This window comes from Rhea pennata, chromosome 34 (assembly GCF_028389875.1).
Source record: "Rhea pennata isolate bPtePen1 chromosome 34, bPtePen1.pri, whole genome shotgun sequence".
In the NCBI taxonomy this organism is placed as follows: Eukaryota; Metazoa; Chordata; class Aves; order Rheiformes; family Rheidae; genus Rhea; species Rhea pennata.
The window spans coordinates 347,982-363,865 of NC_084696.1; the positions used below are offsets into that span (position 1 = coordinate 347,982).

At 71.1% G+C, this 15,884-nt stretch overlaps 2 protein-coding genes across 3 annotated transcripts; one reads left to right on the forward strand and one right to left on the reverse strand.

Moving 5' to 3' along the window:
* Positions 1 to 696: 696 nt before the first annotated feature.
* PPP1R11 (protein phosphatase 1 regulatory inhibitor subunit 11) lies at positions 697 to 2,481 on the forward strand (the record flags this gene model as incomplete). The annotated part of the gene is made up of 3 exons (XM_062598638.1): positions 697 to 778; positions 2,131 to 2,239; positions 2,330 to 2,481. Coding segments are annotated over exons 1-3 (333 nt in total), but the record flags the coding sequence as incomplete, so codon positions are not given.
* Positions 2,482 to 7,014: 4,533 nt separating this feature from the next.
* Positions 7,015 to 15,253, reverse strand: TRIM39 (tripartite motif containing 39). Of its 2 annotated transcripts, XM_062598605.1 has the most exons (7): positions 15,188 to 15,253; positions 13,213 to 14,634; positions 12,123 to 12,218; positions 11,751 to 11,981; positions 8,658 to 8,680; positions 8,419 to 8,537; positions 7,015 to 8,282 (listed from the first exon to the last, which is right to left on the reverse strand). In XM_062598605.1, the coding sequence occupies exons 2-7, from the start codon at positions 13,639 to 13,641 to the stop codon at positions 7,735 to 7,737; spliced, it is 1,446 nt and encodes a 481-aa protein (XP_062454589.1). In that variant the 5' UTR covers positions 13,642 to 14,634; positions 15,188 to 15,253; the 3' UTR covers positions 7,015 to 7,734. The 2 variants fall into 2 exon arrangements, with proteins under 2 accessions (XP_062454589.1, XP_062454590.1); XM_062598606.1 differs by lacking the exon at positions 12,123 to 12,218.
* Positions 15,254 to 15,884: the final 631 nt, after the last annotated feature.

A 15,884-nucleotide genomic window follows, 5' to 3' on the forward strand; every position in this document is an offset into this window, starting at 1 on the left:
TTATCCCTCTCAGGCCCCTGAACTGCCCCCCCCCAGGCTGGATTTGCCCCTCTCAGGGCCCTGAACTGCCCCCCCCCAGGCTGGATTTGCCCCTCTCAGGGCCCTGAACTGTCCCCCCCAGGCCCAATTTGCCCCTCTCGGGCCCCTGAATTGCCCCCTCAGGCCCGATTTGCCCTACTTAGGCCCCTGAACTGCCCCCCAGGCCCAATTTATCCCTCTCAGGTCCCTGAACTGCCCCCCCAGGCTGGATTTGCCCCTCTCAGGGCCCTGAACTGCCCCCCGCCCCGTGGCCCCGCCCCCGCGGCGCGCATGCGCACGGCGCGGCCCCGCCCCTGACGCGCGCATGCGCACGGCCCTGCCGCACCCCGTACGGCGGAAGCGCCGCACCCCGTACGGCGGAAGCGCCGCGCTGGGGGAGCGCATTTCTGCGCAGCCCCCGCCGGAAGCGGCCGGCGGCGGCGGCGGAAGCGGGGCGAGGAGGGAGGGGGCCGGCAGCGGCGGCGGCGGCGGCGGCGGTCGCTGCACCGGAGTCGGCGGGAGCGGCGCGGCGCGGCCCGGCTCGGCTCGTCCCTCGCTGCCTCCCTCCTCGGGGCGAGCCCGGAGCGGCGCGGCAGCGCGGCCCGGCGGCTCCGGGGACCCCGGTGCGTCGCTCCGCGCCTTCCCCCCCGGCAGCTGCGGCCGCGGCGGCGGGGTCCGGGCCGGCGCCATGGCGGAGGCGGCGGGCGGCGGCTGCGGCAGCGGCACCGCCACCGTCACCGAGAGCGGCGCCGCCGAGCCGGTGAGGCCGGAGAGGGGGGAGGCACGTCCGGGGGGCAATAGGCACCGGGGGGGCAATAAATCCCGGGGGAGGGGGCAATAGGCACCGGGGGGCAATAAATCCCGAGGGAGGGGGCAATAGGCACCGGGGGGGGCATAAACCGGGGGGAGGGGGTAATAGGCACCTGGGGGGGCAATAAATCCCCGGGGGAGGGGGCAATAGGCACCGGGGGAAGGGGACAATAGGCACCGGGGGGGGCATAAACCGAGGGGAGGGAGCAATAGGCACCAGCGGGGCAATAAATCCCGGGGGAGGGGCAATAGGCACCGGGGGGGCAATAAATCCCTTGAGGGGGGCTATAAGCCATGGGGGGGGGGGCAGGAGACACCCTGGGGGGCAATAAATCCTGAGAAGGGCAATTGTCACTTGAGGAGGGGGCAAAAGACCCCTGAGTGGGCAATAGACACTGGGGGGGGGGTAATAGACACCCCAGGAGGGGCAATAAACCCAGTACAAGGATGGGTGGGGGGCCGCGGTGGGACGGTGGTGGAGATGATGGAGGTGTCGAGGGCCGTGATGGGGCCGTGGTGGGATGGTGGTAGAGATGATGGAGGTGTCGGGGGCCGTGATGGGGCCGTGGTGGGATGGTGGTAGAGATGATGGAGGTGTCGGGGGCCGTGATGGGGCCGTGGTGGGATGGTGGTAGAGATGATGGAGGTGTCGGGGGCCGTGATGGGGCCGTGGTGGGATGGTGGTAGAGATGATGGAGGTGTTGAAGGCCGTGATGGGGCCGTGGTGGGACGGCGGTGGAGATGATGGAGGTGTTGAGGGACGTGGCAGAGGCCACAGTGGGACGGTGGTGGAGATGATGGAGGTGTCGAGGGCCGTGATGGGGCCGTGGTGGGACGGCGGTGGAGATGACGGAGGTGTTGAGGGACGTGGCAGAGGCCGCGGTGGGACGGTGGTGGAGATGATGGAGGTGTCGAGGGCCGTGATGGGGCCGCGGTGGGACGGTGGTGGAGCTGACGGAGGTGTCGAGGGCCGTGGTGGCTGCGGTGGGACAGCGCTGGAGGTGATGGAGGTGTTGAGGCCGCGGTGGGACGGTGGTGGAGATGACGGAGGTGTCGAGGGCCATGGAGATGACAGAGGTGTCAAGGGCCATGATAGAGGACGTGGTGGGACGGTGGTGGAGATGATGGAGGTATCGAGGGCTGTGGTGGGACGGTGGTGGAGATGACGGAGGTGTCGAGGGCCGTGATGGGGCCACGGTGGGACGGCGGTGGAGATGACGGAGGTGTCGAGGACCATGGTGGGACGGTGGTGGAGATGACGGAGGCGTCGGGGGCCGCTGACGGCCGCCGCCGCCGCCGCAGGAGAACCGCAGCCTGACGCTGAAGCTGCGCAAGCGCAAGCCCGACAAGAAGGTCGAGTGGTCGAGCGACACCGTCGACAACGAGCACCTGGGCCGCCGCTCGTCCAAGTGTGAGTGCGCCCGGACGCCTGGGCCCCCCCCTCCCTCCCGCCCCGGACGCCTGGGCCCCCTGACGTTTCCTCCCGCCCCCCCCCAACCAGGCTGCTGCATCTACGAGAAGCCGCGGGCCTTCGGCGAGAGCTCCACGGAGAGCGAGGAGGAGGAGGAGGACGACGAAGGCTGCGGCCACGCGCACTGCGTCCGGGGCCACAAGCGGGGCCGGGGGGGGCCGGCGGGGGCCGGCGCCGGGCCAGGGGGGGGCGGCGGCGGCGGCGGCCCCCCGGCGCTGCCCCCCGCCGGCCCCCCGGCGCCCCCCGCCATGGAGCACTGACCCCTCTCCCGCCCCCCCAATCCCAAATCCCAGCTCCGAATCCCGGTTCCCGGCCCCCACCGGTAGCTCCGGACTCGTTCTCGGCCCCAAATGGTGACTTCGGGCTCAACCCCCCTGCCCCGTTCCCAAAATCCCAGTTCTTGGCCCCAAATCCCAGCTCCGAACGGTGACTCCAGCCCCGAATCCCGGCTCCCGGCCCCGAATCCCAGCCCTGAATCCCGGCTGCCGTCCTTGAGTGGTGACTCCGGGCTCGTTCCCAGCCCCGAATCCCGGCTCCTGGCCCCGAATCCCGGCTCCAGGCTCGCTCCGGTCTCCAAATCCTGGCCCCAAGCGCTGGGTCCGGGCTCGTTCCCGGCCTCGTATCCCAGCTCCCGGCACCAAACGGCAGCTCCGGGCTCGCTCCGGTCCCTAAATCCCGGCTCCCGACCCCAGTGGCGGCTCCGGGCTCTTTCCCAGCCCCAAATCCCAACTCCTTTCCCCAAACAGCAGCTCCGGATTTGATGTTGGCCCCAAATCCCAGCTCTGGTCCCCAAATCCCGGCTCTGGGCTCGCTCCGGTCCCTGGATCCCAGCTCTGGTCCCCGAATCCTGGCTCCGGGCTCACTCTGGACCTCAAATCCCGGCTCCTGTCCCCAAACGGTGCCTCTGGACTTGATGTTGTCCCCAAATCCCAGCTCCGCTCCCCAAATCCCAGCTCCGATCCCTGAATCTCTGCTCCTTTCCCCAAACGGCGGCTCCGGATTTGATGTTGGCCCCAAATCCCAGCTCTGGTCCCCAAATCCCGGCTCTGGGCTCGCTCCGGTCCCTGGATGCCAGCTCGTGTCCCCCAAATCCTGGTTCTGGGCTCACTCTGGTCTCCGAATCCCGGCTCCTGTCCCCAAACGGCAGCTCTGGATTTGATGTTGGCCCCAAATCCCAGCTCCGGTCCCTAAATCCTGGTTCTGGGCTCGCTCCGGTCCCCAAATCCCAGCTCCTGTCCCCAAACGGCGGCTCCGGATTCGATGTTGGCCCCGAATCCCGGCCGGGGGCCTCTCCGGGGCCGTTTCCGCCCCACGAGCCGGTGGGAATTAAAGGCGACGTCGGGGCCGCAGCCCCCAGGGACCCGGGCGGCAGCGTTTATTGGGACGCGGCGTCACCGGGACGGGGACGGGGATGGGGACGGGGCCCCCGCGGGTGCTTCGGCCTCGGCCACCTCCTGCTCCTCCTCCTCCGGCGTCGGCAGTGGGTCGGGGACGGCGACGGCGTCGGCTCGGAGCCGGGCTGCCAGGCTGCGGGGACACCACAGGGAGCGGGGACGGGGGACAAGTGCCACCGGGGTTGGGGACAAGGGTGATGGGGCGGAGAGGTGGCCCCAGAAGCGGGGAGATGGCACCGGGGTTGGGGGACAAGTGTCATTGGGGTGGCACCAGGAGCACGCAGGTGGCCCCAGGGTTGGGGACAAGTGTCATTGGGGTGGCACCAAGGTGACACGTGGCACCAGGAGCACGCAGGTGGTCCCAGGGTTGGGGACAAGTGTCATTGGGGTGACACGTGGCACGAGGAGCATGCAGGTGGCCCCAGGGTTGGGGACAAGTGTCATTGGGGTGGCACCAAGGTGACACGTGGCACCAGGAGCATGTAGGTGGCCCCAGGGTGGGGGACAAGTGTCCTTGAGGTGGCACCAAGGCCTGGGGAATGGCCCCAAGGTGGGGGACAAGTGTCACTGGGGTGGCACCAGGAGCATGCAGGTGGCCCCAGGCTGGGGGACAAGTGTCATTGGGGTGGCACCAAGGCCTGGGGAATGGCCCCAGGGTGGGGGACCAGTGTCACTGGGGTGGCACCAAGGTGACACGTGGCACCATGAGTACACAGGTGGCCCCAGGGTTGGGGACAAGCGTCATTGGGGTGACACGTGGCACCAGGAGCACGCAGGTGGCCTCACGATCGGGGCCAAGCGGCGCCCAGGGCAGCGGCGCCAGGGCCAAGCGCCACCGAGGCGCGGAAAAATGTCACCGGACCGGGGACAAAGCGCGTCACCGAGCCGGGGCGGGGACCAAAACATGTCACCGAACCGGGGGGGGGAAGGGGGGAGAGCGGGGGATGCGCCCGGACGCCTGGGCCCTTCCACCCCCGGGGGGGGGCCAATGCCCCACGCCCTGCCCCCGGACGCCTGGGCCCCTCCCAGACCCCCACCTCCTCCTGATGCCTAGGTCACACTCGGACGCCTGGGCCCCTCCCCAGGACCCCCCCCCCCAGGGCTCCGTCTTCCTCCTGGATGCCTGGGCCCCCCCGGGATGCCCCACCTGCCCCCAGACCCCCCCCCCCCCGGTTCCCCCAGAGCTCCGTCCTCCCCCGGACGCCTGGGCCCCTCTGGGACTCCCCACCTTCCCCTAGACCCCCCAGAGCTCCATCATACCCCGGACGCCTGGGCCCCTCGGGTACCCCCATCAGCGCTCCATCCTGCCCCGGACGCCTGGGCCCCTCCGGGACTCCCCGCCTTCCCCCAGACCCCCCCCCGGACCCTCCCAGGGCTCTGTCCTCCTCCCGGACGCCTGGGCCCCTCCGGGACTCCCCACCTGCCCCAAGACCCCCCAGTGTGTCCCCCCCCTCTCGGGGTCGCACACCCGGACGCCTGGGCCCCTCCGTGATTCCACGCCTTCCCCTAGACCCACCCCAGACCCCCCAGGGCTCCATCCTGCCTCGGACACCTGGGCCCCTCCGGGACTCCCCACCTGCCCCAAGACCCCCCAGTGTGTCCCCCCCCCCCCCCCTCGGGGTCGCACACCCGGATGCCTGGGCCCCTCCGTGATTCCACGCCTTCCCCTAGACTCACCCCAGACCCCCCAGGGCTCCATCCTGCCTCGGACACCTGGGCCCCTCCGGGACTCCCCACCTGCCCCAAGACCCCCCGGTCCCCCCCCCCCCCTCGGGGTCGCACACCCGGACGCCTGGGCCCCTCCAGGACTCCCCGGCTTCCCCTAGACCCACCCTGGACCCCCCAGGGCTCCATCCTGCCTCGGACACCTGGGCCCCTCCGGGACACCCCACCTGCCCCAAGACCCCCCAGTCCCGTCTCCCCCCCCCCGCCTCGGGGTCGCACACCCGGACGCCTGGGCCCGCGGCGGTTACCTGGTGCGGGGCCGGGGCCGGGGCCGGGCGGGGGGCGCGGGCAGGGCGGCGAGGCGCTGCGCCAGGCGGCTCTCCACGGCCAGGGCGACGGCGGTGCGGCGGCGGGCGCTGGGCCGGCGGCACCGGGGGCAGGCGGTGGCCGCGGTGGTGGCCTCCTCGGCGGTGGCCCCGGTGGCCTCGGCGAGGCAGCGGCGGCAGCAGCCGTGCTCGCACGCCAGCAGCACGGGCTCGCGCACGGGCCGGCCGCAGGCGCCGCACTGGGTGGCCCGCGCCAGCCCCGCCAGCGGCCCCCGCTGCGGCAGCGGCATCGCGGTGACGCCGCCGGTGACACCGCCGCCGGTCGGTGACACCGCCGCCGGTCGGTGACACCGCGGCACGGGGACGGGGACGGGACCGGACGGGCCGGCGCCACCCGCCCGGCGGCACGTGAGGGCGGCGGGGGATGCCCGGGCGCGCCCAGAGCTGGGTGACGGCGCGCGGGACGCGCCTGGAGACGGACGGAGGGACGGACACGGACGGCAGGGAGGGACAGATGGACACAGGGACATAGGGATGGACAGGGACGGCGGGGACGGACGGGTGGACACATGGACGTGGGGATGGACACAGCAGGGACAGACAGGACACAGACGGACACAGGGACGTAGGGATGGACAGGGACGGCGGGGACGGACGGGTGGACACATGGACGTGGGGATGGACACAGCGGGGACAGACAGGACACAGACGGACACAGGGACATGGGGATGGACAGGGACGGCGGGGACGGACGGGTGGACACATGGACGTGGGGCTGGACACAGCGGGGACAGACAGGACACAGATGGACACAGCAACGTAGGGATGGACAGGGATGGCGGGGACAGACGGGAGGACACGGAGTGACACAGGGATGTGGGGACAGACAGGGACAGCAGGGATGGACGGGAGGACACAGAGGGACACGGACGCACGGACATGGGGACGGACAGGAGGACAGTGGCACAGAGACATGGGAAACACGGAGGGACACGGGGACATGCACAGGGATGGACAGGAGGACACAGGGACACGGACAGACAACAGGGACAGACAGGAGGACATGAATGTGGGCAGAGGGACACGGACACCACGGAGGGACACACGGACACGGGGCCAGACAGACGCGAAGGCACAGAGGGACAGGGGACACAGCCACGGGGACGCACAGACACGGGAGGGACGCGCGGACGGGCAGGAGGACAGACGGACGCGGCTCCAGCGCGAGCCGGGTTTATTGGAGCGCCGGAGCCGGGCAGCAGCCGCCTCCTCTTCCTCCTCCTCCTCCTCTTCCTCTCCGGGACCCCCCCTCCCCCCCCGCCCGGTCCCCACGGAGTCTCCGACGGCTCCCGGCGAGCTGGAGCCCGATGGCGGAGCCCGGCAGCGCCCCCAAAGCCGGATTCATCGGAGAGGCCGGACAGAGCCGAGCCGGATCCCCCTTCCCGGGAGCCGAGACGCCGGAGCCGAGCCGGATCCCCCTTCCCGGGAGCCGAGAGGCCGGACGGAGCCGAGCCGGATCCCCCTTCCCGGGAGCCGAGACGCCGGACGGAGCCGAGCCGGATCCCCCTTCCCAGGAGCCGAGACGCCGGAGCCGAGCCGGATCCCCCTCCCGGGAGCCGAGACGCCGGAGCCGAGCCGGATCCCCCTTCCCGGGAGCCGAGAGGCCGGACGGAGCCGAGCCGGATCCCCCTTCCCGGGAGCCGAGACATTGGATGGAGCCGAGCCGGATCCCCCTTCCCGGGAGCTGAGACACTGGACGGAGCTGGACGGTTGCCGAGCCGGATCCCCCATCCGGGAGCTGAGACGCCGGACGGAGCCGACTGCTCACGGAGAGCCAGAGCTGCGGCGAGCCAGATCCCCCTTCCCGGGAGCTGAGACACCGGACGGAGCCAGCCGCTCACCGAGCTGGATCCCCCCTCCGGTAGCCGAGCTGCCGGCCGGAGCCAGACGATCGCCGAGCCGGATCCCCCTTCCCGGGAGCCGAGCCGCCGGCCGGTCACCGAGCCGGAGCCGCGGCGAGCCCGGAGCGGCCGCCTCGCTCGGTCCCGTTTCACTCCCAGTCGGTGGGCGAGCGGATGACGAGCGGCGCCGCGTTCTTCCTGCCGGCGCGGATGCCGGGGTAGAAGAGGGGCCAGATCTTCTCGGTGAAGGTGACGCTGAAGGTGTAGATGTGCGAGCGGTCGGTGACGTTGTAGAAAGCCACCTTGCCGGCCTCGTAGTCCACGAAGACGCCCACGCGCCTCGGCTTCACCCGCAGCGTCAGCGGCGTGAACGGGCTCGTGGTGGCCGCGTACTTGTCGCCGTTCCAGAGCCGCACGCGCCAGTAGCCCGTCTCCGGCAGCGGCGTCGCTTCGCCCTTGCGGCTCACCGAGTCCTTGCAGACGCCGAGGGCCCAGTGGGTCTTGTCGCCCACCTCGACCTCCCAGTAGTGGCGGCCCGAGGTGAAGCCCTGGGCGGCGAGCACGCAGGGGTAGAGGGTGAAGCGGCGCGGCGTGTCGGGCAGCTCGCGGGGCCGGGCCGCCACGAAGCGCACGCTCTTGCGGTCCGCCGACAGCACGAGGTTGGGGTGAGCCGTGTCCGGGTCGAGCGTCACGTCGCCTGCGCCGTGTGCCGGGGCAGGGGGGGGCGGCAAAACAAAACAAAACAAAACAAAAAATACGTATATATATAGCAGAGATCACGGAGCTCGCTCGGAAAACGCCCCGGCTCCGGCGCCGGCTCCGCGCGCGCTCACCGATGAGCCGCCGGGCCAGCTTGCGCAGGGTGAAGTACTGCCGCGGGAAGCTGCCGAACGTCTTCTCCAGCTCGATGGGGACGGGCGCCGGCTCCGCCGGCTCCGCCGCCTCCTCGCACCTGGCGGTGGTGGTCCGGGTGTCTGTCCGGGTTCCTTCCTCCACCCACCCATTCCGGTATGGATGGATGGACGGACGGACGGAGCCGCCCGCCCCCTCGGCCCCGCGCGGCGGCTCTCACCTGGCCAAGGTGTCCTGGATGTCCTGCGAAGGGAGAGAGGCGGCGTGAGGATGCCGGTTGGCTCCGCAGCCCGTCCCCGGCGATCCCACCCCGCTCCGGAGCCCGTCCCCGGCGATCCCACCCCGCTCCGGAGCCCGTCCCCGGCGATCCCACCCCGCTCCGGAGCCCGTCCCCGGCGATCCCACCCCGCTCCGGAGCCCGTCCCCGGCGATCCCGCCCCACTCCGGAGCCCGTCCCCGGCGATCCCACCCCGCTCCGGAGCCCGTCCCCGGCGATCCCGCCCCGCTCCGGAGCCCATTCCCAGCGATCCCGCCCCGCTCCGGAGCCCGTCCCCGGTGATCCCACCCCGCTCCGGAGCCCATTCCCAGCGATCCCGCCCCACTCCGGAGCCCATCCCCAGTGATCCCAGCTCCCAGTGGTGATCCCACCCCGCTCTGGAGCCCATTCCCAGCGATCCCACCCCGCTCCGGAGCCCGTCCCCGGCGATCCCGCCCCACTCCGGAGCCCGTCCCCGGTGATCCCACCCCGCTCCGGAGCCCGTCCCCGGTGATCCCACCCCACTCCGGAGCCCATTCCCAGTGATCCCAGCTCCCAGTGGTGATCCCACCCCGCTCTGGAGTCCATTCCCAGCGATCCCACCCCACTCTGGAGCCCGTCCCCGACGATCCCACCCTGCTCCAGAGCCCGTCCCCAGCGATCCTGCCCGCTCCAGAGCCCGTCCCCAGTGATCCCAGCTCCCAGCGGCGATCTCACCCCGCTCCAGAGCCCATCCCCGGCGATCCCACCCCGCTCCAGAGCCCGTCCCCGGCGATCCCAGCTCCCAGTGGTGATCCCACCCCGCTCCAGAGCCCGTCCCCAGCGATCCCAGCTCCTAGTGGTGATCCCACCCCGCTCCGGAGCCCGTCCCCGGCGATCCCAGCTCCCAGTGGTGATCCCACCCCGCTCCAGAGCCCGTCCCCAGCGATCCCAGCTCCCAGCGGCGATCTCACCCCGCTCCAGAGCCCATCCCCTGCTATCCCACCCCGCTCCAGAGCCCATCCCCAGCGATCCCAGCTCCCAGTGGTGATCTCACCCCACTCCAGAGCCCATCCCCTGCTATCCCACCCCGCTCCAGAGCCCATCCCCAGCGATCCCAGCTCCCAGTGGTGATCCCACCCCACTCCGGAGCCCGTCCCCGGCGATCCCAGCTCCCAGCAGTGATCCCACCCCGCTCCAGAGCCCATCCCCTGCTATCCCACCCCGCTCCGGAGCCCATCCCCAGCGATCCCAGCTCCCAGTGGTGATCCCACCCCGCTCCGGAGCCCGTCCCCGGCGATCCCAGCTCCCAGTGGTGATCCCACCCCGCTCCAGAGCCCGTCCCCAGCGATCCCAGCTCCTAGTGGTGATCCCACCCCGCTCCGGAGCCCGTCCCCAGCGATCCCAGCTCCCAGTGGTGATCCCACCCCGCTCCAGAGCCCGTCCCCAGCGATCCCAGCTCCTAGTGGTGATCCCACCCCACTCCGGAGCCCGTCCCCGGCGATCCCAGCTCCCAGTGGTGATCCCACCCCACTCCAGAGCCCGTCCCCACCGATCCCAGCTCCCAGTGGTGATCCCACCCCGCTCCGGAGCCCGTCCCCGGCGATCCCAGCTCCCAGTGGTGATCCCACCCTGCTCCAGAGCCCGTCCCCAGCGATCCCAGCTCCCAGTGGTGATCCCACCCCGCTCCGGAGCCTGTCCCCGGCGATCCCAGCTCCCAGTGGTGATCCCACCCCACTCCGGAGCCCGTCCCCGGCGATCCCAGCTCCCAGTGGTGATCCCACCCCGCTCCAGAGCCCGTCCCCGGCGATCCCAGCTCCCAGTGGTGATCCCACCCCGCTCCAGAGCCCGTCCCCAGCGATCCCAGCTCCCAGTGGTGATCCCACCCTGCTCCAGAGCCCGTCCCCAGCGATCCCAGCTCCCAGTGGTGATCCCACCCCGCTCCAGAGCCCGTCCCCGGCGATCCCAGCTCCCAGTGGTGATCCCACCCCGCTCCAGAGCCCGTCCCCGGCGATCCCAGCTCCCAGTGGTGATCCCACCCTGCTCCAGAGCCCGTCCCCAGCGATCCCAGCTCCCAGTGGTGATCCCACCCCGCTCCGGAGCCTGTCCCCGGCGATCCCAGCTCCCAGTGGTGATCCCACCCCGCTCCGGAGCCCGTCCCCGGCGATCCCAGCTCCCAGTGGTGATCCCACCCCGCTCCGGAGCCCGTCCCCGGCGATCCCAGCTCCCAGTGGTGATCCCACCCTGCTCCAGAGCCCGTCCCCAGCGATCCCAGCTCCCAGTGGTGATCCCACCCCGCTCCGGAGCCTGTCCCCGGCGATCCCAGCTCCCAGTGGTGATCCCACCCCACTCCGGAGCCCGTCCCCGGCGATCCCAGCTCCCAGTGGTGATCCCACCCCGCTCCAGAGCCCGTCCCCGGCGATCCCAGCTCCCAGTGGTGATCCCACCCCGCTCCAGAGCCCGTCCCCAGCGATCCCAGCTCCCAGTGGTGATCCCACCCTGCTCCAGAGCCCGTCCCCAGCGATCCCAGCTCCCAGTGGTGATCCCACCCCGCTCCGGAGCCCGTCCCCGGCGATCCCAGCTCCCAGTGGTGATCCCACCCCGCTCCAGAGCCCGTCCCCGGTGATCCCAGCTCCCAGTGGTGATCCCACCCCGCTCCAGAGCCCGTCCCCGGCGATCCCAGCTCCCAGTGGTGATCCCACCCCGCTCCAGAGCCCGTCCCCGGCGATCCCAGCTCCCAGTGGTGATCCCACCCCGCTCCAGAGCCCGTCCCCAGCGATCCCAGCTCCCAGTGGTGATCCCACCCCGCTCCAGAGCCCATCCCCTGCTATCCCACCCCGCTCCAGAGCCCATCCCCAGCGATCCCAGCTCCCAGTGGTGATCCCACCCCGCTCCAGAGCCCGTCCCCAGCGATCCCAGCTCCCAGTGGTGATCCCACCCCGCTCCGGACCCTGTCCCCAGCGATCCCAGCTCCCAGCAGCGCTCCCTCCTCAGTAGCGATACTCCCCCCTCCCCGCCGGCACCGATCCTGCCCCCGGGACCCCCCCCACACCCCCACCCCCCGGCGCGGTTCCCCACCCGGAGCAGGTCGGGGCCGGGCTGGCGGCACTTGTCGTGCAGCTCGGCGGCCAGGGCGGCCAGGCCGCGGCGCCGCTCGCCCAGGCGGGCCAGGTTGGCGCGGAGGCGCTGCAGGATCTCGCGCTCTTCCTCCTCGAGGCGCCGGCGCAGCAGCCGCTCCTCCTCCTCCAGCAGCCGGTGCAGCTCCTCGAAGTCGCGGGCGATGCTCTCGCGCCGCCTCGCCACCTTCCTCTGCTGGGAAAGTGTGTGTGTGTGGGGGGGGGGGGAATAAACAAAATAAAATAAAAAACGGGGAGCGGCGGGAGGACGGCAACGAGGACGGGAGCGAGCGGCGGCGGCGGGGGAGGAGGCGCCGCCGGCGCCGGCACCTGCCTGCAGCTCGCCGGGTTTCTGCTCCTCGCGGGCCTCGCAGCCGGCCACCGCCTGCAGCTGCCGCTCCAGCGGCTCCAGGCGCCGCCGCAGCTCCTCCTGCCGGGAGAGGCCCGGGCTCGGCGCTGCCGCCGGCCCGCGCCCCTCCCCGCGGTCTTTCCCCCCCCACCTTCCCCTTTCTAAATTTTCTTTCCTTCCTTTAAATCTCCTGTTTTCTCCCTGTAACTTCCCCTTATCCCCTAAACTCCCCCTTTTCCCCTCCAAATCCCCCTTTTCCCCTCCAAGTCCCCCTTTCCCCCAACCCCTCTTTCCCCCAACACCCTCCTTTTCCCCCCCCCAAAACCTTCTTTCCCCCCTCTAAATCTCTTTCCCACTCCAAACCCCTCTTTCACCTCAAACTCCCCTTATCCCCCTCTAAATCCCCCTTTTCCCCTCCCCAAACCCCTCCTTTCTCCCAAACCCTTTTCCCCTCCCCCAACCCCTTTTTCTCCCCCCAAACCCCCTTTTCTCCCCCCAAACCCCTTTTCCCTTCCCCCAACTCCTTTTTCTCCCCCCAAACCCCCTTTTCCCCTCCCCAACCCCCCCTTTCCCCTCCCCAAACCCCCCTTTCCCCTCCCCAAACCCCCTTTTCCCCCTCCCCAAACCCCTTTTCCCCCTCCCCAAACCCCCCTTCCCCCTCCCCAAACCCCCCTTCCCCCTCCCCAAACCCCCCTTCCCCCTCCCCAGACCCCCTTTTCCCCTCCCCAAACCCCCCTTTCCCCTCCCCAAACCCCCCTTTCCCCCTCCCCAAACCCCCCTTCCCCCTCCCCAAACCCCCCTTCCCCCTCCCCAAACCCCTTTTCCCCCTCCCCAAACCCCTTTTCCCCCTCCCCAAACCCCTTTTCCCCCTCCCCAAACCCCCTTTTCCCCTCCCCAAACCCCCCTTTCCCCTCCCCAAACCCCTCTCCCCCCCCACCTTTCCCATGACAACCTTTGCCCTGCTCCAAACCCCCTTCCTGATCCGGCAGCTCTCCTCTCCTCCTCCTCCTCCTCCTCCTCCTCCTTCTCCAACCCCCCCCCCCCCCGGCCAAGCCCCCGGGGGCCCCCGGCGCACCTTATACTCGCGGGTGGCAGCCTCGAGGGGCACCACGGCGTGGGCCCGGTGCGCCGGGGAGCTCTCGCAGGCCGCGCACAGGGCGGCCAGCTCGTGGCGGCAGAAGCGAGCCAGCGCCTGGCCGTGCTGCTTGCAGAGCCCGCCGGCGGGGCCCAGGCGTTCGGGCGGGCGCAGGCGCCGCGCCGCCTCCGCCACGCTGCCCAGCTGCCGGTTGGGCCGCAGCGAGCGGCGGCGGCAGCGCCGGCGGCACACGGGGCAGCGGCGACGCCGGTCCGGTCCCGGTCCCGGTCCGGCCCACCAGCGGGTGATGCAGACGCGGCAGAAGTTGTGGCCGCACTCGATGAGCACCGGGTCGCGCAGGTACTCGAGGCACACGGCGCAGCTCGCCTCCGCCCGCAGCGTCTCCAGCGGGTCCGCCGCCGCCGCCATGCCGCTCCCGGCGCCGAGGGCACGGCCGGTTTCGACGCGACGGCCGGGCTGGGCGTGTGCGCGCGTGCGGGGGGGGGGGGGAGCTCAGGAGGCGACGGCACCGTTTCCGGGCAGTTTTTGCCAGGAAACGGTTCGATTCAGGCCGAGGCGCTGGCTCACCACGACGCCCAGGCAGTTTCAGGAAGCGCCAGCGCCGTTTTGGGGTGGTTTCGCGAGGAAACGGCGTGATTCAGGCCAAGGCGCTGGCTCACCGCGACGCCCCGGCAGTTTCAGGAAGCGCCGGCGCCCTTTTGGGGCGGTTTCACGAGGAAACGGCGTGATTCAGGCCAAGGCGCTGGCTCACCGCGACGCCCAGGCAGTTTCAGGAAGCGCCAGCGCCGTTTTGGGGTGGTTTCGCGAGGGAAACGGCGTGATTCAGGCCAAGGCGCTGGCTCACCGCGACGCCCCCGGCAGTTTCAGGAAGCGCCGGCGCCCTTTTGGGGCGGTTTCACGAGGAAACGGCGTGATTCAGGCCAAGGCGCTGGCTCACCGCGACGCCCAGGCAGTTTCAGGAAGCGCCGGCGCCCTTTTGGGGCAGTTTCACAAGGAAACGGCGCAATTCAGGCCCAGGTGACAGCGGCTCCGCAGCAGGCGGCGGCTCAACGCGACACCCAGGCGGTTTGGGGAAGCGCTGGCGCTGTTTCGGGGCGATTCTGCGAGGAAACGGCTCAGTTCGGGCCACAGCAGAAGCTCTACACAACACCCGGGTGGTTCTGGAAAGCGCTGGCGCCGTTTTGGGGCGGTTTCGCGAGGAAACGGTGCGATTCAGGCCAAGGCGCTGGCTCACCGCGACGCCCAGGCAGTTTCAGGAAGCGCCGGCGCCGTTTTGGGGCGGTTTCGCCAGGAAACGGCTCGGTTCCAGTGCGGCGGCGCTGGGTTTTCGGGAGGCTCCGGCGCGGATCCCGTAGGTGCCGGTTCCGTTTCCAGGGGCCGTTTCGAGGCCCCCGGCAGCTCCTGTGGAAACAAGAGGTCCCGGGACCTATAGGGACCTATAGGCTCTCTATAGGGACTCCCTATAGGGGAATTAGTCACAGAGATGTGTTTGGGGGGGGGGGGGGCGTGCCTATAGGGGAAACCCTGCCAAGCGAAGCCATACCAGGCCCACGTAGGGCACTCCCTATAGAAAGGCGTTCCTATAAGGCAGGCCGCACTGGCCCCTATGGGGCTCCCTATAGAGAGAGACCCCCATAGAACAGTCCCTGTCAGAGCAAGGGGGGGCCCTATAAGCGAGTCCCTGTAGGGGAAAACCCCGTCCTGGCGGTGTCCCTATAGGGAAACCCTATAGAAAAGGGGGGGGGGAAGGCCCCACCTAAGGGAACTCCTATAGGAAAAGCGCCCTATAGGGGAGTCCGCGGGGGCGGCCGTACGTGGGGCCCTATAGGGGAGCCCCTATAGGAAGGGCTCACCGTGGGGGGGGCTAGAGGAAGGAGCCCTATAGGCAGGGCCCCTATAGCGCCGGCCGGGGCGGGGGGGGGAGGGGGTCCCGCCGCCGCCGCCCCCCACTCACCGCCGCTCACCGCCGCGCCGGGCCCGGCGCCGGAAGGTGACGACACTTCGCGGCGCCGGAAGTGACGGAAGGACGGGAAGCGGCGCGGCGGAAGTGACGCGAGCGCCGCGCTTCCCCTTCCTCCCCCCCCCCCCCCACTCCGTCACCCACCCACCCACCCCCGCGGCTCCGGGCTGGCCACGCCCCCACGGAGAGCGCGGCGGCGGGAGGGGGCGGAGCCTCGGCGCGGGCGCCCCGCCCCTTCCCTCCCCCCGGGACGGCCAATGGGCGGCGGCGGCGCGGGCCCCGCCCCTCTCCTCGGCGTGGCCAATGGGCGGTGGCGGCGCGGGCCCCGCCCCTCGCCTCGGCGTGGCCAATGGGCGGCGGCGGCGGCGGCGGCGGCGCGGGCCCCGCCCCTCGCCTCGGCGTGGCCAATGAGCGGCGGCGGCGGCTGCGCGGGCCCCGCCCCTCGCCTCGGCGTGGCCAATGGGCGGCGGCGGCTGCGCGGGCCCCGCCCCTCGCCTCGGCCGCGATGGCGGCGCCGCTGCGGGACCGGGAGGCTCTGCAGCGCCTCAACTTCCTCTTCCAGGTGCCGGAGCCGGCGGGCGGCTATAGGGGACCCGGGGGGGGCTATAGGGGGACCCGGGGGGGGACTATAGGGGCCCTATAGGGGCCCTCTGCGACCCGTAGGAGCCCTCTGGGGGGCTGCAGGGAGCCT